Raw genomic sequence first — 23493 nt, forward strand, 5'->3', positions numbered from 1 at the left:
AAAGCCATGCTCCCTCCAGAGGCTCCAGGAGAAGATCTGCTCCTGGCCTCTCGAATTTCTCATGGCTGCTGGTATTCCTTGGTCTGTGACCCCATTCCCCTAAGCCCTGACATCAAGATCAGATTGTCTTCTCTTCATCAAATCTCCCTTTTAATAGGATATATGTGGTTGCATTTAGAGGCTACTCACATAATCCAGGATAATCTCACATCTCAATAATCTTAATCACATCTGCAAAGACCCTTCTGAATAAAATAACATTCACAGGTTTTGAGAGTTAGGATATAGAAATATCTTTGAACTTATCACAGAAATTAAAATAATAAAATCCACAGGTATGGATAAAGAGTTAAAGAATTTTTCCTCTTTTATATAAGAACTTGATTTTCTGTTAACTTTCAATTCTGTGACCCTGGTAACCTGATAAGACATGAGGTCAACCATAATACAAGGCAACTCACTTAGTTGGAGCTGGATTTTTGGTGGGGGACAGAAGGAAGAGGGATACTAGGGATTGAACTAAGGAGTGCTTTACCACTAAGCTGCATTCCCAGGCCTTTCTTATTTTGAGATATAGACTCACTAAGTTGCCTAGGGCCTCCCTAAATTGTCAAGAATGACCTCAAACTTTTGATCCTCCTGCCTCAGCCTCACAAATTACTGGGATTACAGGTATGCATGTCTCTGCCTGGCTTGGAAATTTTTTAAATTTGAAGCAATATTAGGGCATCCTGAGAACATTGGCTTGGTGGGTACCGTGGAAACTGTTCCCATAGAACATAGTTACTTATTGGCTGCTTGGAGCATGTGAGGCTTTTAAACTAGGGTAAGACACATATGCACACAGACACACAAATGTAGATCTCATCTCCCGGCATTTAAGCCAACTAGAGAGCTCCTGATGGTTGTAAGAACAATCCATAGGTAGCCACAAGGTACCCCAAAAGAGAGGAATGCAGTGCTGCGCTGCTACCTACCAGATGCAGTCCTTACCTTATTCTTTTGAGTAGACTGAAGCCACCTGTGTCTCTTGTGTCTAAATGTTTATTTGACGCCAACGAGACCCTCGGTATGTGCTTGTTACACATGTTACACATATCATTTCAGTTAATTATTTCCATTTCTATTTCCATCATACCTTTTACCACAGTTACCAGCAGGGAAAAGAAACAGAGCATCTATTTCATCTGGTGGCCCTCCAGTGGCCTCACTCATAAGCAACAAATTGGCTAAAAGGGGGAAAAGGAAAAGGAAAACTAGAAAAAAAATTTTTTTTTTGGTTAACTTAAAAAAAACTGAGTTGCCTGTTCCCTCAGGGAGGAAAAGTACATAGTGCCTACAGATGACTGTCATGCTGCTGCCCTGGGCCTTCCAGGGTCCCCAGCAGGATTAAATGCAAAAGCCCCAGCCCACATCTCTGCTGGAAAAGTACAGTGGGCTTGTTACTCAGAGCCAAGATAAAGGATGAATCTTTATGAGTACCGTAAGTATGAGTCATGAAAAATAGGAAACACATGTAGGACGTATACATAGTAATTGTACCAAGCCAGGAAAAGTGTTTAGGATGTATATAAGAACACACAGCAAAAAGGACTAAAAATTACCCTGGTACATTGCTCCAAAACATATCCAAAAAACTCAGAGACAGGCAAGGGTCCATTATCACTCTATTCTCTAATAAACATAAGTCACTTTCATATTTGGAAACAGTCTTTTTATTTTTTTTTTAATGCAAGTAGGAGGAGAACTGAATCAAGAAGAAGTAACTTGCAGAAGGCTTTGAAAGATTTTATGATTTGGGAAATTTGAATAGCTTCCAACTAAAACACTGGGAATTAGATCTTTAACAGCATTAAAAATGAACAAGATTCCTTCAGAAAAATATTTGTTCACAATGGTCCTATTACCATTTCATTTTGATTTTCACTATCTTAACAACCAGTAGCAATAAGTGGGGGGAAAATCAGAATCTTTAAACCTTAGAAAAGCAGGAAACAAAAATAAACAGCAACACATGCACCAACAACAGACCAAGACAAGCACTGGAGGCCTCTCAGAGATGCTGGGATCAAGAGGAAGAAATCCCTGTGGGCAAGAGATACAGCCCCCTGGATAACTGCACCAGATGAAAATTCAGGCGGTGTTCAGAATATAAAGGAGGGTGATCACCCCTTGAGATATGACAGATAACTAAGGCAAAGTGCATCAATATTAGAAACAAGGCTCTTCAATTGCCTTTAATTTTGGAAGCCCTCTAAATTTAAGATTTAGCAAGGAAAGCAAAGGAGACAACCTAAAGGCCATACATCCTACACAAAAACATGCTTGTCCTAACAGAATTTTGGCTCCCTTGAACTTCTCCTTCACCTTTGGAAACTGCCAGGTCTCAACGAGAACGCTGCTTGCATGTCTGTCTACTTGAGGTTGAAGTAGGAAAGAGATGTGTATTGTTTCAAACTTCATTAAGTGTTAAATTTACCTAAGACTCCAAGAAAGTCAGTGCCAGTGTGAGGCAGAAATCTCAATATAACTTACATATCACAGAAAAAAAAATCCAACTATAAGCCACAAAAAGACCCCAGGAGCATGGCTAGAGCTGAGAATCTAATACCTCATTCTCTAGAGACCGTTCATTTCTCAGGCCTCATCTTTTTGCTCCTCTCCTGGAGGCCACACATCACTCAAGAGGTCACACTCGTGAGGGACTTACCTCTTAAGATGGCATCAGTGCAGTTTCCAGTTAAATCGGCATAAAGGTATCAAGCACCTACCCTGCTACAAGCCCAGTGGGCACAGGGTACCTATAGCTACATTGCCAACCTGCCATAGCAAATTCAAAAAGAATCAGATGTGTGTGTACGTAGTGGGGTACAGACAAAAGTTACACTATGGCAGGGATCCTGGATGCTAAAGCTGGCTGTGATCCTGACTCACAGAACAAGTAACATCCAATCAGGTCTATCTTCAAAAGAGGTCAAGTCTACCTGTAATTCACCCCTCCTCCACCTCCAAGAGAAATAAACATTTTATATTCAGTTAAAGGACTCTGATTCAAATGAAAACTGTAGGGTGTCTTGGAATACAGATAATGCCAGATAATTGTGCACAAAGAATCACTCTCAGGAATTCGAAGTATAACCATCTCAATAAAGTTTTAGCAAAATTCTACCAGATTTCTAGAAAATGGTGATAAAATTGTAAAATCCCCCCCCCCTTTTTTTAATCAACCCCACTCTTACCAGTTTCAAGGGCTACCTAGTATCTGGGTCTTGATACTTCAGCCTTTTAGACAAAACCAAGGAGCTCAGGGAAAGGACTACTTCAAGTAGCTCAGGGTCAAGGCAAGATGCCCCTACGGGCTGGAAACAAAAGCCTAGGGCACACGAGTACAGTGGAGGCCAGAGAAGCAGGTCCTCCAACAAAGTCAGATTCCTGTGTCTTTAAAACCAGACCCTCATAAATGGCTTGCTTCTGCTGGACACCATGCTCTAAATAAACAGACTCTTCTGGCCGACACACAACTTCCTGTAGGGTTCTGGTGGGTAAAGCTTGAAAAGGCTGCCAAATCCAATGACCAGCAACTTCTGAGCTGACTTAGAAAACAAGCTACAAAGACTTGAGTCCAGAGTAAACAAAGGAAAGAGCCACATTAAACAAGGAACAAATTACTATACAGGCAGGGATATTTTAAGTACTCACTGAGCGAGAAAACAAAATTTTTAAATATCAGGTTATTAGGTATTTAATAATACACAGTAGAGTAAAATGCTCTCTTTCAATTGGAGGAATCAAAGTTAATTAATTCCAGCAATATTAAGAATTGGCTGAGAGTCACCTCCTACATCATGAGGACAGATCATTCTCAATGGCCCAACTTCAAACCCGGCTCAGATCAAATGAGCTACCCAAGGGAGCAGCACAGAGTCAAAAACCATTTATAGCTTTTTACCCAGCTAAGGGAAAGACTAACTAGTTTACTAGCAGATGACTAAAACCCCTCAGAGTAAAAAAGAATGTTACAGAGATTCTGAAATGGTCTGGAGAAAGACTGAAACAGAGATCTATAGAGTTACAGTAAATCTTAAAGTGGATTAAAGGAGATTTAACTACGAAAAAAATATATCAAAGCAGTCATAGAAAATGGAGGGGCCTGGGGACCAAACAGCAAGTTCACTGATATAATACAAATCAAATAAACATTGCACCATGGAAAAGAAAAGTAGTTAAGAAACTTATAGTGATACTTGAAATAACATTCTTATACCATGCAAGAACCCAATTTATAAAATGCAAAAGACATCCACGGCCCAGTTCCAGTCCTTAAGAAGTTCCCTCTCCAGTTGGGTGCACATAATTAACACGCATAATTCAGTAGCAAAGAATATGGGGGAAAATATAATTCTGTATAATTCTGTACTCTGGGGAGGAGCAGAGCATGACTGGGGGAAATGAAGAATTCAGAGCAACATTTTAAAAAGAGGAAGATGGAGAAGGGTAAAGGAATCAGAAAAAGGACTGCTGGAGAGGAAAGACTGATGTGTGGGTTTCTAATGTGGCAAGACATGAGAGAATTAAGACAAACGTTCAAGTGGAATTAAGAAGAAAGGCCTACAGGTGTGGTAGCACACACCTGTAATCCCAGAGACTTGGGAGGCTGAAGCAGGAGGATCTCAGCATCAACAACTTAGGGAGGCCCTAAGCAACTTAGCAAGACCCTGTCTCAAAGAAACAAAAATAAAAAGGGTTGGGGATATGGTTAAGTGCACCTATGTTCAATCCCTGGTACAAAAAAGAAGAAGAAGGAGAAGGAGAAGGAGAAGGAGAAGGAGAAGAAGAAGAAGAAGAAGGAAGAAGGAAGAAGAAGAAGAAAGAAGAAGAAGAAGGAGGAGGAGGAGGAGGAGGAGGAGGAGGAGGAGAAGAAGAAGAAGAAGAAGAAAGGCTTAGAAACAATGGATTCAGCAGATAAATCAGGGGTGTGATCCTAGCCAGTATTTTTTTTTTTAAATAACAGGTTCCTGCTATGTTGCCCAGGTTGGCTATAAACTCCCAGCTCAAACCATCCAAGTAGCTGGGACTATATGCATGCCATTATGCCCAAGCGTGAGGCCTGGGAATCTGTAGTCATAAGCATCTCCAAGGGATTCAGGTAGAGGGCCTTCACACACCACCCAGGCTTTGAGAAACACTGATCCACAGGAGTGAGTCCAAATCCTTACTTGTGCAGCCTTTTCAATCTCATCTTCCACTTTCAGGCCCCAGCCCAGCCCCCAACATTGTCCCGTCCTCTATCCCAGAAGGTAGCAAGCTCTTTCTGCAAAGAGCCAAACAGTAAATATTTAACACTTCGTGGGTTTCTGTCACCGTATGCAACTCTGCTATAGCAGTAAGAAGGCAGCCACAGATAATAGATAAATAAATGAGTGTGGCTGTATCCTAATAAAACTTTATTTACAAAAGCACATATCAGACTGGTGAATGGATTAAAAAAACAAAACAAAACATGGTATAGCCACACAATGAAAGACTACAACATGGATTAATCTTAAATACATTATGCTAAGTGAAAGAAGCCAGTCACAATTTACGTACTGCATGATTCATTTATATAAATGTCAAGAATAGGCAAATCTGGAAAGGGGAAAGTAAATTAGTGGCTGCTTTGGGCTGGGCAGAGAGCACAGGAAATGGGGGCGTCACTATGAAAGAATACAAGGTTTCTTTTGGGGGGGTGATAAAAATATTCTAAAATTAGATTATAGTACTTGTTGCATACCTCTATAAATATACTAAAAACTTGCACAGTTTAAACAGGTGAACTTTATAGTATATAAATGGTATCTCAATAAAGCTACTTAAAACCAAAACAGGCAGCAGACCTATTTGGTTTGGTCCAAGGGCCGCAGTTTGCCACGCCCTCTGTATACCAGCCATACCATGTATAGGGGAAAATTTTCCTCCACAGTTGGTTTCTACTCTGCCCTCTGGGTATATTAAGGCCACTGTCCTTCCGTCCAGCAATATCTGCTTGCTTTCTAAGCCCTCCGTTAAATGCTCTGTCTTCTGGAAATCCTTCCCTCACCTGCAAATAGAATGACCACTCCCTTTGTTGAATTTCTGCAAAATTTTAATACATTAGTCATATTATTTGTTATTTAACATTAAATGTGTTACCCTTTAATTCCAACGGGCACTAAAGAAATAAAAAAAAATTGAGTAGAATCTAGAGAGGATGTCCACCTGACACACTGTAGGCTCTTGGTAACAAGTCACTGAAAGGGGCTGTGAGAGAGTACACAAAGGAGTCAAGGGAGTATTATTTAAAGAAGATTGGTTCTATGAAATAATTCCCAAGATAGATGGAAAGAATCAAGGCCTAAAGCTGAAGACAGCAGTCCCAAGAGAACAAGAGACTGCAGAGTTAGTGGAGAGAACAGAGACATTCAAAGGAGAAGGGAAAATGACAATAAAACTTGGTGACTGACCCAATATAGGATCTGAGGGGGATGGGTAAATGCAAGATGGTTCAAAAGTTCCAAGACAGATGTCAATGGTGACACTGAGGGCACAGGGAAGCTGGCCCTAAAAACCAACACTGGAGTGAAGAGAACCAGCTTAGGCAAGTCCTTGGATTCCATTTTAGAGATTATGAAGAGAAGCATTAGCTGGCATTGACCACTAAGTGTGTGCCAGGCACACAACGCCAGCCCTAAATGCACAGCAATGCCCCTCAATCATCAGTGAACCCTCTAAACAAGTGCAACTATCACCTGCGCTTCACAGGTAACGAAAGTGGGCTTAAAGAATTAAGTGTCACCCAGGACCCCACAGTTGGGAAGGAAAGAGCTGAGATTAACCCTGTATCTGAAGCCTGTCCTCCACACCACACCTCAGGCACCCAGGAGCTCAAAGTAGGACTGGGAGACCCGACTGGCATTCCACTTGACAACCCATGGAGAGTTCTGAGGATGACAGGCAAGAAGTGACAACCCAAATCCTAAGGACAGACAGGCCTCCTCAGGAAAACAGAGGACCAACAAAACAACTGCTTCGATTAAGAAACCCTGAGAAGAAGAAAGAAAGCTGGGAAGGAAACAGAAAAACAAGTGGAAAGGGAGACAGAGAAGCTGGCTAATGTACCATCCTGAAATTAACAGGGAGGTACCTGAAGAAAGAAAAAAATTGAGGAAGATAAGGAACAGGGAAAGACAAGACAGTAGAAAGAGCTCTTCAGTAGGAATTGGGGTCCCTGGGTGACAGTCCAGCTCCTATCTGACAGTGAGCAAGTTGCCATTTCACTCCCTGGACCGGTCCCCTCTGGAGATGGGCGGGACTAGACTGGCCCCTCCCCAATCCAGCATCTCATGAGCAGTCAATAGGCAACATCAGTGACACCCACAGGTAACCCCAGAAAGCAGAAGTCAGGCAGCAGATAGGGAAGTACACCCAGATGTTCATTCATTCAGGAAATTGAATAGGAAAGGAAAAGAGAAATAAGGAAGCACCCAGAGGCAATCAGAGGGGCCAAGTTCACCCGCAGCTCTTCATCATATAGAAAGAAAAGCAAACTTATTAAACATACATCTAATTTACACAAAAAAATATTTAGAAAACACAGAGGAAGGATGGAAAATAATGTGATAACACTTCTGCAGAATTTAAGTCTTCAAATTAGAGATATCAGCAGTAAGTTTCCCTATATTTTCATACAAAATGTCAAGACAACAGATACACAATGGGAAGGAGAAACACAATTGGATAACGTGACGTTCTGCACTCACATAAATTGGTTATTTGCCCAATTGACATATCTGGTCTTGGATTTATAGACCTTCTCTTTACTTTGGTGATTTTTTTTAATCCTCTCCAAAAAAATTCTAAGAGCAAAAAAGTCACATTTTCAAATATGGAGGATCTCTTATAGAAACAATCTCTAACAAGATTTTCAGGAAATTTAAGAACATCAAGAGCAGTTACCATGACAACAGCAGTGAGGGTCAGGGTTGTAACTCTAACCTCCAAGAAGACAAAATACCACACTGCTGGACAAATTGTAAAAGGGGTCAGGGCAGTCTCTTCTCCATCTGAGGAAGGGGCAATAATAAGAGGTCTTTTCCCAATCTTCAGGTTCCAGCCATCAAAGAACATAACCGACATTACCGCAGGCTAAAATGGCAAAGTCCAAACAAGCTCAGTCCCCCTGGTGGGGCAGGGGGTGTGTTATCCCAGAGCAATTTTATAGCACCTAGACATTCCTATGATAAATGATAGGGTTAAGCTGTATAGCCAGCCAGAGTCCTGGTAGGCATAAGGAAACTCCTTTACTTAGCTTGTGTCCTGATTGTTTGCTAACCACTGGTATTTACTAGTATTCATTGATTTCTGCTTTCATTTTTTTCCAGAGTTTCATTTAAAAAAAATCAATTTCATTTTTTCCAAAATTAAGTTTTTGGAGAGTCCTTATTTGAGAATTAGCTGTAGTTTCAGATTACACATCTTGCCCCAACATGTTAGAAATCATCCTTGACTGGTGTGGCCAGTTCTAACTTTGGCTTGCATTGTCCTCTGTTGCAAAATCCTTGCTTTGCTGCCCCGAAACCCTGATCCTATTCAGCCCTGGATGGTGCCTCCAAGCTGCCCAGCAGACTGTCATTCAAACTGCACTGAGCAACATGTGAAGGGGCAATTCTTTAAGAGGAACCTATTCCTTTAAGTTCTCTGTTCCTATGTGAGAGACAAAGTCAATTGCCTTTGAAGATGTGAAATAATTTCTATAGCCACATTCAAATGAGGGTGGGGAAGAAGGGAAGGAAAGAAGGAAAGGGAAAGATGGTAGAAGAGAAGAGGAAAAAAAGAGAGTGTTTGGGGGAAATTTAATATATCTGTTGTAGGTCTCTGACAAAATGGTAAGTTTAGAGATAATCTTACCTGTCACATTGGGGCAAATTCCAGAAAAACCTCCTTTTAAACAAACACCAAGCATTGCTTACATATAGAGGGTTCTTGTTTAAAAACTGAATTTCAACAATATACAGCGTCTGTGTATGAGGGGAGTTCACTTTGACACTTGCTTAGTATATACATTATCTAAGATAACACAAACATAAATAGCCCTTTTTTCCTGCATATATACAGAACTAGCATTGGGAAGTCATTCCTGAATAATAGCAGAAGGGAAAAATGCTCCAAATAGAGAAGGAATGTAGCAAGTTTGCTGATGTTCATTTGATGTTTCTGCTGTCATACATGTGCTTTCCAAAAAGTCAGCTTTGAAATCTTCTATCAGTTCTTCAAATAGTAATGGGCAAGACACATACCCATTGCCCTCTCTCCAAGCATTGTAGTGTCTGTATTTTGATAACTCAAAGGAAAAACAGAAAAGTTATCCATCTGTTTAAATTGTAGAAACATGAGGAAAGACTAGATATAGGTAGATAGGTAAGTATATCAGTAGATAGGTGGAGGTAGAGATCTCCAAATCTATCAAAGTCCTCAATGTAAATGAAAGGATATTAAATCAGATAGCAAAGCCCAAATACCAAAAGTTTTTGAGTCTTTTTCTTCTTTAGCAGGAGAAAGAAGAGTCTTGTTTGTTTGTTTGCTTTTGTGGAGTGGAGACTGAACCTAGGGCCTCCCGTGCATGCTAGGCAAGCACTCTTTCTCATAGCTAAATCCCCAACCCAGGGAGAATCTCTTAATGTGCCCGTTCTCCCCTACACAGGTAAAGCAAGTTTGATCTTAAGAAGTACTGGATTACAAACAGAGAACAGGTGAGGCACTTTTGTGAAAGATGCTAAAAGCATTAGGAGATGATTAGTTATGAAAACAGATAAAAGCTCCCTTGGCAGTGACATTTAATGTGGGAATTAACAACCCCACGGAGCACAATGGCTCCTGAGCTCAGCCCTGCTTTTATAATTACTGACATTCGGTGTGATAATCCTAAACCATGAAAAAGAAAAAAAGAAACACTGCCACACACGTATCAACCTTAATACTGTCCCTAAAACACCAAGGAAATAAGAAAGGACCCCAACGATTGGAAAGCCTATGCACAAAACCCAAACCCTCCCTGGGACACATGCCGTCTCAGCCAACTGATAGAGCCCACAGGCCTGGTTAGCAGAGTTTGCAGGACGGAACAAGGTAAAAGATGAATGTACAAGAGAGGCCATCTCAAAAGTGTGGGGAAAGCTTGAACTGTAGTATCAACACTGCTCAGAGGCAGCTCCACAACTCATCATCTGCTTGTCTAACCTCCCCAAACCCAAACGTCCTCAAGCTGCTGGGGACTGGCAGAGCTTGTACCCTTCATGCACAGGGCTGGCCCACAGCAGGTACCAACTGCTACCACTAGTTGCTGGTACTGTTATTTGTAGGATAAGGGAGCTATTAAGAGGAAAGCAGAACAGTTAACATTTCAGATGTGTTTACTTCCTTCTCTTTCTCCTAACTGTGGGTTTTCTTGCCCCCAAAAGAACCAAGAAGGGGACAAGTTCATGCCACAGTCCTCAGAGAAGGTATAAAGTAAAAGCAATTTGGAGCCACATGTGTGATTAACCACACATCCCATTTGGCCATGCCTGCCAAGAAGCTTAGAGCCAAATTTCAAACTCAATCATAGCAACTATGTGAACCCACACAGCCAACAAGCCTCACTCTTCTTTTTTTCTTTGGTTCTCATTTTGTACTTCTGCTTACATTGTTGGTATGTCTCTTGTTGGAAGCCCATCCCAAATCTTCTTTTGGAATGAGACAGAGAAGCAAATATATAAAATTATGGAGTTACGTGCTTTCTGATGGGTGAAGTTATTAAATCTGGCCCTTTTCCTATGTCAAGAGAGTTTCCTGATCCTTACTCCACCCCTACAGCCAGGCACTGGCACACCCATTAATAGTCCCTCCATTAATGTCAGAACAAATACATAAATGCCAATGCCTGTATCTTTTAAATTCATGTGCAGTGGCTAACTATGGGCTTACCCTCAACAGCTCTTCATAAGAAGCAAGCAATTAGGTTGGAAGTAGAAAAGACTCGCTTGACCACATAAAAGCAGATCACAAGTAAAAATTAGATGATAGGAAACAAAACTGTTGCCATTCCAGCAACTAAATGAAAGCATGCTATTGTAAACAAGCCTCTGATGGTGCACAGTCGTAGTCAGGAACCAAGAAGCACCCAAGGCACTGAGGCACCGAGGCACCGCACTCCACACTCCGGAGGCTCACAGAGGGGACTGGGTGCACTTTCTTCAGTTAAAGGGCTCAAGGAGCTGGTTTGTGCAGCAGTGAGAAATGACACAGGTCTTCACTTATCTAAAAGACAAATCCAATCTCTCAGGGCTGTTTATCCTCTTCTGCCCTCCTCAGTCGCCAGAGAGTCTTTTTCCAGTTTCCTGTCACTGCCAGGGCTGTTGTTTCCAAAACCAATGATTACAAATGAGAGGTGTGGTCTCAGAAGAAAAATACAACTACAGGTCTCCCTGTCCTGAAAGAACCCAGCAGGAAGGCCAATGGGAAAGGAGGGGGGCCTTGTGACATTGCTGTAATAAGTGTGTTTCTGATACAAACCCTCTGCTGGCTAATACAATTGTTCATCCAGTTTTGTTTGAGCATAACTGCCTCCCTAAACCTTGTCAACCGGCTGTGTTTACTACTTCTAGTTCTAGGCTCTGTCACTTCCTCTACTCCGGAAAATAAGAAAAAAAATCTCAGCTGAAGGACCTTAAGGCACCTGGGAAGTAGGAGTTTAGTAAAATGTTAGAGAAGGCATGATTTATCCTGGATCTTCAAGATAATCCTGCACCACTCACAAACTGAGGGGAAATGGGGTTGGTTTAATAATTCCCTCACATTCAAAGATGACGCTGTGAAAAACAACTACTGCAGTCATCAGTCATACACAAGTGAGGTCTGGAACCAACATGATAATTCTGCTACATTGCAAGCAACAGCACTTATTTCATCTTCAAAATTATTTGCCTTAAACAAAGGCTGCCTCTGGTCCTCCTACTATTGCTCCCAAACAAATCAGCTGTTAGTTTTTGCACAGCCCATATTATAGCATATCTATAAAAAAGGTATCCATTGAGAATAGCAAAAAGAATTGCGTGAGTTTAGGTTGGAGGAGAAGGAAGCAATTTGGGTATAAAAAAAGTGAAGTGAGCCAAGGTACATTTTATGGGCTAATTAGAACACGTTGGCAGGTTGAATGATTTTTTTGAATAGCTTTATTGGGATAAAATTCACATACCATCAAATTCACCCTTTAAAATATAATTCAACAGTTTTTATTATATTTTCAGGTTGTGCAACCATCACCCCACTGAATGTTAAGACATTTTAACCCCCCACCCTCCAAAAAACCATAATCATTAGTAAGTCAACCTCCATTTCCTCCTTTCCCCATCTATCCTAAACAAGCATTCATTTAACTTTCTGACTCTATAAATTTGTATATTCTGGAAATTTTACAAAAATGGAATTATATAATTCAGGGTTTGTTGTGTCTCTCTTCTTTCAGTTAGCATAATATTTTTAAGGTTCATCCGCGTTATAGCATATGTCAGTACTCCATTCCTTTCTATAAATATACATTTTATTTATCCATTCATCAAATGATGGACATTCAAGTTGTTTCCATCTTTTGAGTATCATGTATAATGCTAACATGAACATTCATGGGCAAGTTTCTGTGGGGACCTGTTTTCATTTCTACTGGGTATATAACCTGGGAATAGAACTGCTAGGTTACATGGCTCAAAAGATTTTTTTCCAAAACGGTTTGCACAACTGTAGTAATTTCTCTCCATAGTAATCTCTGAAGGGAACAAGTAGTATTTAATACTTCTCCACCCGCATCCTGCCACCCCCCAACAAATTCATTCATTCTCTGCCCGATGTCGTCCTCTATATTTACTCTGTATACACAAAATACCTGGAGGGCTTTGAAATTCCTGATGGAAATTCCAAATATCAGCTATCCCAGCATCATGTTTTCAAACAGGATTGAACTAACAACCATCTAATCCTTAAAGGTCCCCAAAGAAGGAAATAATGTAATTTCCCTTGGTCGCCTCCTCTCAGAAATATCTTCAAATAACTAGCCCCAAATTATACACATGCTCTACAAATATTGAAGAGCACAAAGATGCAGTTTTCAAACAAGTTTGGGATTATCTTACGTAGTCCCTCTTTCTTTTCACACCAAATGCACTATGTCCCTTGATGCCACCTAATTTTACAGCCCTGCCATGTCCTAAAATGAATTCCATTTTAGTAAGTAACATAGTAAGTAAAAGTGTGGGAGAACTCTGCTGTCCTTCCTTGAGGTATTTTTCTTTTTGCTCCAGTAGTCTTGCTGAATCTATTTTCATAGTCAACAACAGTACCGCACAATTTAACATCAAGAATTCTCGGCTGTTGCTGCTTCTGTAACAGCTTGGACTTTCTCCCTTCTCGGTTCCTCCGAGAGAGGCATATATAAAATGAGTAATTACTGCTGCTGAAGAACTGCTGGAGTCAGCAACGCCTGGTAGGAGCTGCATTTCCTCCTCTCCTTCCCCTCCCACCACAAACTCTCCCCCATAAGTTAAGAATTAAAGACACATTACTGGGATAAAGAAATCTGACCTGAAATATGCGTTGCAGCAACAATGGCAAGCAACCAAGAGTATTAACAATAATTTCCAATGGAGCTGGAAAGGCTAGGCGATCTGTCTTTGAAATGAGCCAACTCTCTGCACACTTTCATGAGATTAGAATCAGTTTGCTTTTCCTTCAAGATACTTCATGCCTCTTCTGTCCCTACTCCCCCCAGATGGACAGGATGGTTATAGCACATAGACAAGTGGTTCTGGAAATTTACTTTCTTGACCAAGAGAAAGCTCAAAGATAAATTCCATTCCACATTAGTTTTCCTATGCTTCATTGTGATTGGGATTTACTGTGGTTTCATTCTCCTTGGAGACATAATACCTGAGTGATAACATCTCTGACATAGAAGCTAAAAAACAGAAAGAATAACAACTGCATGTTGTCTTGGGGGAAGTCCATCCTCTTAAAAAAGTATGATGACCTTGCACCCGTGATCTCAGCCATGGGTCACGAGAAAGTGGAGGCTGTTTCTCTCTGAAGGTGATGACCCTGAGCTAGTGAGCTATCTCTGAACCTGCTTATTCCCATGTAAAATGATAGAGCTTCATGAAGTAGCATATGAGTGCCTCAAATAGTGCTGAGAACAGAGCAAATACTGTTAGCACTGGGCTTGTACCTTCATCCTCACCCTCGCAATGGAGGCTGAGGCCTCTACCATCTTTGCAAAGCTGCATGGACAGTAATAAGAAACTTCCCTCAGGTCTTTTCACAGAAACACAAAGTGCTGATAGCTTTATTCCATAATGTTCCCATTTCCCTGACTCATTCTGGAAGAGGTTCATAAGACAAAGCAGGACAGAAGAAAGACAGGCCACTGGTGAGAATGAGGAGACATATTAAAATTACAGAGAATGGCACCTTGCTTCCTCACAGTCATTCTTAGAAGATGAAAATTCATACAAACATGCTTCCTGATATGGAGGGCCAGGAAAGGAGGCAGCCAAGCAATCCCTAGAGAGAGAAAGCTTAAAGTTGACTAGGCCAGGGAGCCATCTGTTATTCTAAGTGCTATTCTCTCTCTTGTGTTCATACATGAGCATCCTTGTTGAAGAGAAGAAAAGGACTCTATATTCAGAAAAGCATCTCTGCAGACTCAGTGGATGGTGGGCTGAAAGCCGACACTAGTACCTACCTCTCTCTGCGGCTGGCCTGGGCCCTGGTCTGTGGGGCGCAGGTTCAACACGTGCACTTCCTGTGGCAGCCCAGTCGTGCCTCTGCTGGCACAGCCTGACAGGACCGTGAAGCTCTCCATCAAGGCCTGGACGGGATGGGAGGCATTAACAGGAGACAGCTCACACTGGGTACCAGGCTCTAGACCTGCAGACAGAATCACAGACATGAGCCACTCAGAGCAATGAAGTCTACCTCAAAGTGGGTGTTTCTGGATGATCAAACCACTGCCAACCCTTTACAGGAGTCTTTACAAATAAGTTGTCTCCAGAACTAAATGAGACTTTAAGCAATTTATTCCATTTATCTCTGACTTTCTTTCAAGAGAAGAAGAATTCAACACAAATCATACAGAAGGTGTCCTTCATCCAGAGGAATACATTGATAACTAGTGAGTCTAAAAGGGAATTTAGAAAATCAAATATATATCAAAATCATCCAAAAGAAACTTAAGGAAAGGCAGCAGAACACAACAGACACTAGTATGGCAATATGTAAATCAATGGATGTGTAACTGATGTGATTCTGCAATCTGTATATGGGGTAAAAATGGGAGTTCATAACCCACTTGAATCAAAGTGTGAAATATGATATATCAAGAAATATGTAATGTTTTGAACAACCAACAATAAAAAATTTTAAAAAAAAGAAATTTAAGAGATTGGGATTTCAGAAGAACAGACTAGCCCTTTTCGCCATTTAGTCCTAGAAGCAACTTCATTTTGCAGGTTAATAAATTTGTATGTAACTGCAAAAACTCAGGAGGCTGAGTCAGGAGAATAGAAAGTTTGAGACCAATTGAGCAAGAGCTGTCTTGAAATAAAAAATAAAAGTGACTGGGATATAGCTCAAGGTTAGGGCACCCCTCGGTCCACTCTTCAGTACTGCAAGTAAAACAGAATAAAATAATAAATTTGCATTCCTTTTCTCCTCTTTAGTCTGTCTTTGTCAGTTTGTTCCAGAACCTTCAGAGGACAGTGAGGAATTCCCCTTCACCCCTATAATGCTTCATGTTCACACACCTCTGTGAGCTTGCTGCTACTATCCCCATTCAATAGCTGAGGAGCCTGGAACCTGAACACGCAGCTCCATTTCAAATAGAATCCATATAAAAAGACTTGCTTGCATTCCAACGAGCTCTTTCTGACTTTTAAATAATAAAAGTATTCTCTAGGATTGCAGCCCCAATCTACAATGGAGTTCAGAACTAGCCACTCCTATACCTCACGACTATGTCATAAGCAGACACTCCACCGGGTGGGCCAAATCTATTTCAGGACTCACAGAAATTATCTAGGTTGATAATAGCAATCTGGTCTGAAATGAAGTATGTGCCTTCTCAAATAATCACTGCCACTCCGTATCGCTGGACTGTGCCCAGCTGCTTTCTCAGAAAGCAGGAGGTAGGAAGATGTTGTGGCAGCAATGGCGGGAGGCACGCACGTTTCTAGGTACACTCTGAAACACTAGGGAAAGTCTTTCTGTTCCTATTCAATTCCGGGGACACACACTGGTCAGAGCTACTTACACTGGGAACCCCTCTGAAGTGAATTTGCAACAATCACAAGTTAAACACAAATACAAATGTTTTTAAGTTTCATTTTTTGTATGAGTGTGCAAAGCTCTTATTAGTCTGTCATTTGACCCAAACACATCTGCAAAAAGGGCTACAATCCGCCTGACTGGTCCTCTTCCTTCTGATGCCACCACTGCCCACCAGGATCCTCCTTAAAAAAAAAAAAAAATCACCATATGGACTCATTGCTACAACAAAGCAAGAGTAAAAACTCAATAGGAAGCAAATAAGAGAGCAAGATCTAACCCAAAGAGGAAAACCCCCTTAATGAAGAAGGCAAGAATTCTTTGCCTCAGAGCCTATTCTCTCTCTGTTCTGCTGGAATCCAGGAAGAGCAGAACCCCTCTTTCTGGGCTGAGCTCTATCCGTGGGTAATACAAGTCAGTTCAAGATCAGAAAAAAAGAGAGAGAAAGCAATGCCCCAGAGCATACTCTGATTAAGTGTAAGACAGCATTTCTTTATAAGGACCTTCTGAGGTCAGTGTTTAAATATACTCAATGTTATGGTTTGGATCTTAAATGTCCCCCAAGGCCCATGTGCTATAAAGTCTTGGTTGCCAGCTTGTGGAGCTAGAGGGAGGTGCTGGAACCTTTAGGATATAGAGCCTGGTGGAAGGAAGTTAGGTCAGTGGGGGCATGCCATTGAAGGAGATACCAGAACCCTGGACCCTTCCTCACTGTCTCTTTTTGCTTCCCAGCTGCTATGAGGTGAGCAGTACTCTTTGACTCACACTCTTGCCAGAATTTTCTATGTAGCCACAGGCCACAGTGCTAGTGCCAAGACACCATGGACTGAAGTTGCTGAAATCACGAGCCAAAATAAGACTTTCCTTTTTTTGAGTTGTTTATCTCAGGTATTTTGTTGCAGCAATGGACAGTTGACTGACACACTCAGCATAGAGTGCTCTTGACCATCTGGAGTTTTTGAAGTTTATTATTGAAGTCTTCCCTCCAAATTTGAAAAAGAAAAAAATAACACAACATGTGATTTAGCTATTAATATGTGAAAAAGACAACAACCTCAACAAAAATTTCAGGAATTATCCATCACCATCAGTAAGAGTATGTAAGAAAAGTTGTCTTCAACAGTTCAACACACAGTGTCAGACTGTTCTGGTAAAAACAATAAAGAAACTTCTCCCATTTAATAAGTTTTTATTATGTGCTGGGCAATGACAGGTGCTATGTATCCTTCCAACACACCATAAAGAGGTAGTATTAGTCCAACTTAAAGAAAAAGAAGAAAAGCTCAGTGAATCACAGATGCAGGGGTAAAGTATCCTGAGGCTATAACTTACTCTTAAATGCACCTAAAAAAATAAGACAGATTGATAGATGAATAGATGCTTGATAAAGAATCTATTGCAAAACATTAATTCTGGAATCTGGATGTTCACGGTACAATGGTTTCAACATCTCTGTATGTTGAAATGTTTCACACAAAAATGTTGAGGGGGAAGGGATGCTTATTAAAAAAAATCAGGCCAAAAATGCCCCAGAAAACATACACTTCTGAGAAAGCAAACAGGTCTAACTTTTCGATAATATCAAAAGTCTAGAAAAAAAAAAAAGTACATATCCTTTGACCCAACAGTTTCCCTCTGAGAACTCACCATAAAAAAATAACTGGATCTATGTACAAAGAGTACAGAATGTACCAATGGTGGGGTGAATACAACTTAAGAGAGAAGATAAAATGAAAATAAACTCTGTAAGTCAGATTTTGCCCTGCTTAAAAGGACTTAGTGATCTCTCCCTGCTCTCCAGGCAAAATCCAGAAATCTCACCATGGGTCCTTCCAGATCTGGCCTTGCCTCCTACTTGGGCCTCATCTCTCAAAACTCTGGAACTTGCTCACTGTGTCTTAGCCATTTTGGTTGAGGCATAAACCTGTTCGAGTGTCTCCCAATATCAATTATTCTCGTTTTTCTCCAACTGTTAGTTAAGGCTAGAATAAGGAGACAGCCCCCACTTTCAACAAGGTATTGCCATGTGACAAAATTTTGGCTGAGATATAGCCAGAGATGACACAGAGAACTTCCAGGAAGTTTCCTTGTGAAGGGAAAGAGAAGGATTCTTCTGTCCTTCCTGATGACTGGAATATCGATGTGACAGTAGTGCTAGAGCAGCCATTTGGCCATCAGATTGAAGAAATATGCTGAGGAGGCCAAAGCACTAAGAAGTTGCCTGAGTACTTGATGAACACAGAACTCCTGGATCGACTGGCTCTGGACTGCTTTTTTATACATGAAATACATATGAACTCTTCTCTTATTCAAGTCCAAAGTCATCTGGAGTTTTCTGGAACTGGCAGCTTAATCCATCTTCATTAATATACTCTCCTTCTTTTACTTCGTCAAACCTACAACCTTCCCAGGAGCCTCCACATATACCAAATTTCCTCCATGAACACTTCCCCTACCATTTCTGTTCCCTCCTGGGCCTTGGAAAGACAAACTCCTGCTCATTTTTCACATTTCCAAAGGAAGCTTCTACGGCCATACCAACCTGAACATGCTTGATCTTGTCTAAGGAAGCTTCTCTTGCCTCTCACTATGTTAGATACCCTTTTTTTTTTCCCCCATACTTTCATAGTACTCTCTACTTCCCTTCAAAGCACTTCATGTAATTTGATGAACACAACTATTTGCATAATTATTTGTTTAACATCTACATTCTCCCAAAGACTGCAAATATCACAAAAGAATGGACCGCCATTTGGTTTATTGTTGTACACCTTCCCCCAACACAGTAAGCCTCACATAGTGGACACGCCAACATTACTGAGTAGAGAAGAAAGAACCATGAGGTGATCCATGTCTAATGGATTTCACAAGAGCAGGAGACTATCCTAGAGGTCTTCCTTTTGTTCTTTAAAAGCCAAAGCTTCAATTGTACACCAAATGGGGGTGGAAATCAGTCGCGAAATGAAGAAGTGTTTGAGGTTGCTAAGAATCAAGTCCTAAGTTGCTAAGAATCAATCAGTTGGGTTCCCCACCCTCAACTGTCACAGAAAGCAGGAAACACAAACTTGCCGTCCTCTCTTATTGAATGCTCTTCTACCCTCTTGAGGTAGCTGGAGGACCCCCTGTCTCCCTTATCCACACCTCAGATCCCCAGCTTCAGCCTGCCACCTCCACAACCAGCCCAAACCTCCTTGTCCCTCTGCCTAGCCACAGCTGATCTTCAAGATCTCACCTGCCTTCCTCACCTGCTATTTTTGCCCTTGGGTTCACAGTGGGTCCTTGCAATCTGCCCACACAAAACTACATCAGGCTCCACTTAGAAAAGCTTTCTCTGGAAATAGAGTGATCAGCCCCACAGGCTCTACCACACATTTCTAAGGAAACAAGGTGGCCTGGTGCATCAGGGACTTCCTTGGCCCAAGGGCAGCACCTCCCAGGCACCAGAGCCCAGGAGAACATGTTTCAGAACCCTGCGTGAGTCAGCTACTCATATATGTGGTGCCCGGAGCACTCTGGAGCTGCTGAGTAACAGGTCCACAGGATAGCCTCAGAGGCTGCAGGCTGGAACCCCACAATGTGCTCTTCCCTACGTAATCCAATCCATTCTGGTGTCATGAGACCGATAAGCAAGCACGAAAGCACACTGGTGAAGATCCTAATCAACATGACAGAACTGTTTCACCACAGTAAAGAGCAATAGACCAAGTGAAGAAGAAACAAATCCCGGCTGAGAGCAACAGTATTTGCTAACACTCAGGCCTTTGCCTTTATTATTATATTATAGGCCAGGCACAGTGGCATACACCTGTAATTCTAGCAGCTTGGGAGGCTGAGACAGGAGGACAGAGAGATCAAAAGCCAGCCTCAGCAAAAGGAAGGCAACATGCCACTCAGTGAGACCCTGTCTCTAAATAAAATACAAAATAGCACTGGGAGTGTGGCTCAGTCAGTGGCCAATCTCCTCTACCTCCTAAAAGAAAGGCATATTATAGACACTTAATATTGGAAGCCTCATGGAAATTCTGAAAAGTGAGTAGAAAAACTATTATTATTCCTACTATAAGTAAATTGTTGCAAGCCACAGAGCTGGGTGCATGTTTCAGTAAAGTGCTTCCTGACACAAGGCACATACAGGCTCACGTTCAGAGACAGACCTCATTGCTACCTCCCAATCTGGATATTTCTACTTATTCTGGGCATCTAGTATACGCCCTGCCCAGGATTCTTTGGGGTTAGTCCTAAAGAAACTGGGCTTTTCTATGGTCTTAACCAAGTTTATCCTTCTTGGCTCCCTGGCTCCTGGGGAAATCTGACCTCTCACAGTCCTCCTGGGTACTGTGTTCTGTCTGAACTGACCTCTTCCCTGCTGACCTGCAGCGAAGCTCTGTCCTTCCTGCTTTTACACCCTCTCAGCCACCAGGACGGACACCTGATCCCATCCCCCCACAAGATGTGACTTCTGTTGACTGAAACCCTGGCTGACCTGGAGACAGTACAGACACCAGTGAACCCTGTAGAAGAAAGCTACCAGGTATCCCAGGCCAGAGACAGACACCCTGAGAAGGCCACTGCCAACCAGACACCTGCATCAAGTTAGCTTCCCACCCATCAGCCTGCTCAGCAGCTAGGCTACTTGAGGCAACTAGGTCTGGTGTGACAGAGCCAGGGGTGCACTATTGTTGTGGAGGAGTATCATGGGTACCCTCTGCACACATTGTTTCTAGTCCTTGAAACATTGCCGCATTCTGGCTGGACACAATTCACGAGCCACTTGTCAAGCAGAAAGGAACTTTATTTTTTGAACGCACATGCCGCACCACACAAGCTCTTCAGGAATTCCCTCAGGGCCCAACTGCCACCACCGGCTCCTCCGGCCAGCCTCTCAACCGCTCTCCCTATTGGCTGGGTTGCATGGGCAGAGCCAAAAGAGTCCCCCAATGAGCAGCTCCGTGGTCTGAAAGGGCGGGGAAACAGCCCAAAGAGCATCACCGCAGAGGAGCCAATCAGCTGGAAGTTTGCTGGGGCCGCAGTGAGCCAATCAGCTAGAAGTTTGCTGGGGCCTCTTTGGCTGTGACTCTCAACAAAACATTACCATGAAGACAGTGTTAAAGCCCAGATTTTAGAGTGATGGACACTAATGCTCAGAGAGGTTAAGAATTTACCAATGAACACACTGCACCAGTAAGTGATATCAGGGAATTCAAACCTGGATGTATCACATTCTAGGTCTGGGTTCTTCTCATGACAGAGTACCACCTGGTTTCGACTTGAACTTTCCTGTCTTTCACCTTAGGGATGCTTGAACAGATTCACAGGCCAACCGTAAACATTAATTCAGGTTTGAGAAGATAAATAAATTCTCAGTTCACACTTGTAACCTTTAGTTGACTTAAAAGACCTCATAAACTCAATGAGGAAGCACAAGTTCCTTTCTCATTTTTACCAAATGTCCTCTTTGTCTTTTTCACTAATGCTTGATTATCCGGACACATGGGAAACATTTCAAAGATCTAACTATAATATCAACATCTAAATTCCCAGTTCTACTTAAAGAAAAAAAATGAAAATGGACTCACCCTTTCATTATGTCCTTTAACTACAACACAGCATTCCAATCTCAGTTACAGAACCCCCACGTCCACGCTGGCTGCGGGCCAGCCCCAAGCCTTGATAGAATGCAGACAAAGCATTTGGGAACAGATGCATTTGCTGTACACACTTTAAATTTAATCTATCCCCAAAGAAATTCTTAATGTTACACCTCCTGTGACACAGAGTAAAATAATGAGGGGAGGGTATTGTTTAGAGGAAAGCATCATAAGTAATCTTCACGTTTAATAAACGTGATCTGCAAGCATTCTCGATACTAATGCATACCAAGTTGACACAAACATCTGGTACCTATTCCACATAATTTCCAGCGCTCTGATTCCCCATATCACCCAGAGTACTAATGAGGAGCGTGTGTTCAGCTGTAATAAAAGTGGTAAAGATGCAGAGGGAATTAAGGGGTAACATTATAGCCTGGGACCAAGACATCGCAGTGGGGAGATTTTATTCCACCAACACCATTGGCTCATAAGGGTTTCTGTTATCGTCCCACAGGGAATTCCGCAATGCTGTCAGCTGCAAAGAGGGACAAACTCCCACAGACTGTGGGACTGGGGCACTACAGGATCTATTCTGTCCTTAAGCTGAACATCCCTTCTACCCCCATGGGATGTCAGAATCTGTAAGAAAGGGCACCCAGGATGATTTCTCCGGCAATAGCACAGTCTGGCTTTAGGAGACAGGAATGTCACCAGGATATGATGCAAAAACAAAGCTCCAAGGGAAAAACACCTGGAAGGCCCTTTGCTTTGGAGCCTGATCTGTACACATGTGCTCATGTTTGTACCATCTCAAATTACAAGCCTTTGGATCTACAGCCCCTTGGGGATAGAGCTGCGGAATGTACCACCATTAAACTCCTTCCCGCATGGCCCCCACCTGGGGTTTTCAACAATAAAACTTAACATGAAGCTGAATTTATCCCTGGTAGGAAAAGAAATGCTCTAAATCCTGCAATATGGATTTCTCGGGGGGGGGGGGGGGAAGCCCAGATTTTTCTACAGCTCAGCTCTTTAGGCATATCTTATCCTAGTTCCTTTCATCCTCCAGGCAAATATCTAAATTCAAGCCTTCCTCTTGACAAACCAGCCCTCTTCCAAGAAATCAAATGCCCATTTGTTGGGCCAAAAGCCAGTGCATATTTCTATATGTTGTGTTGAAATTATGGTGCAACCATGTTGAAGAATTTCCTGTGTTCAAATTATGTTTTTAAGTATTCGAAAGGAAACAAAGATCAGAGCTTCATTAAGAATCTAAATTCTTCAAGTGTTGGGAAGTACCAAGCTGCAAAGGGCACTGACCCTTCCACCTAAGCAGGATACCATTATACCACCCAGAAGTGTCCACAGAGGGGGTCTGTGCTGCTCAGGAGGAAGGGGTGTTGTTTTGTACTTTTTATGACCTGAGACAAGGCAGCAGAGGGGGCATGTCACAGATTTCACCACTAGACACAGCAAGAGAAGCCTCTAAGGAGCTAGGAGTATAGCTCAGTAGTAAAACATGTATTTATTAGCATGT

General features: G+C 42.0%; 1 protein-coding gene across 4 annotated transcripts in view; it reads right to left on the bottom strand.

The window, feature by feature from the left end:
* The window catches only part of Tgfbr3 (transforming growth factor beta receptor 3), a 188107-nt gene that overhangs the window by 101271 nt on the left and 63343 nt on the right, over window positions 1-23493 (bottom strand). For all 4 annotated transcript variants that reach the window (XM_046461657.2, XM_046461666.2, XM_046461681.2 and 1 more), the window contains one exon: window positions 14786-14970. In XM_046461657.2, the coding sequence (XP_046317613.1) occupies window positions 14786-14970 (185 nt within the window). The remainder of the gene's footprint in view (window positions 1-14785; window positions 14971-23493) is intronic.

This window comes from Marmota monax, unplaced genomic scaffold, assembly GCF_021218885.2.
Source record: "Marmota monax isolate L192 unplaced genomic scaffold, Marmota_monax_Labrador192_F-V1.1 WCK01_AAM20220418_F8-fsc00070, whole genome shotgun sequence".
NCBI lineage: Eukaryota > Metazoa > Chordata > Mammalia > Rodentia > Sciuridae > Marmota > Marmota monax.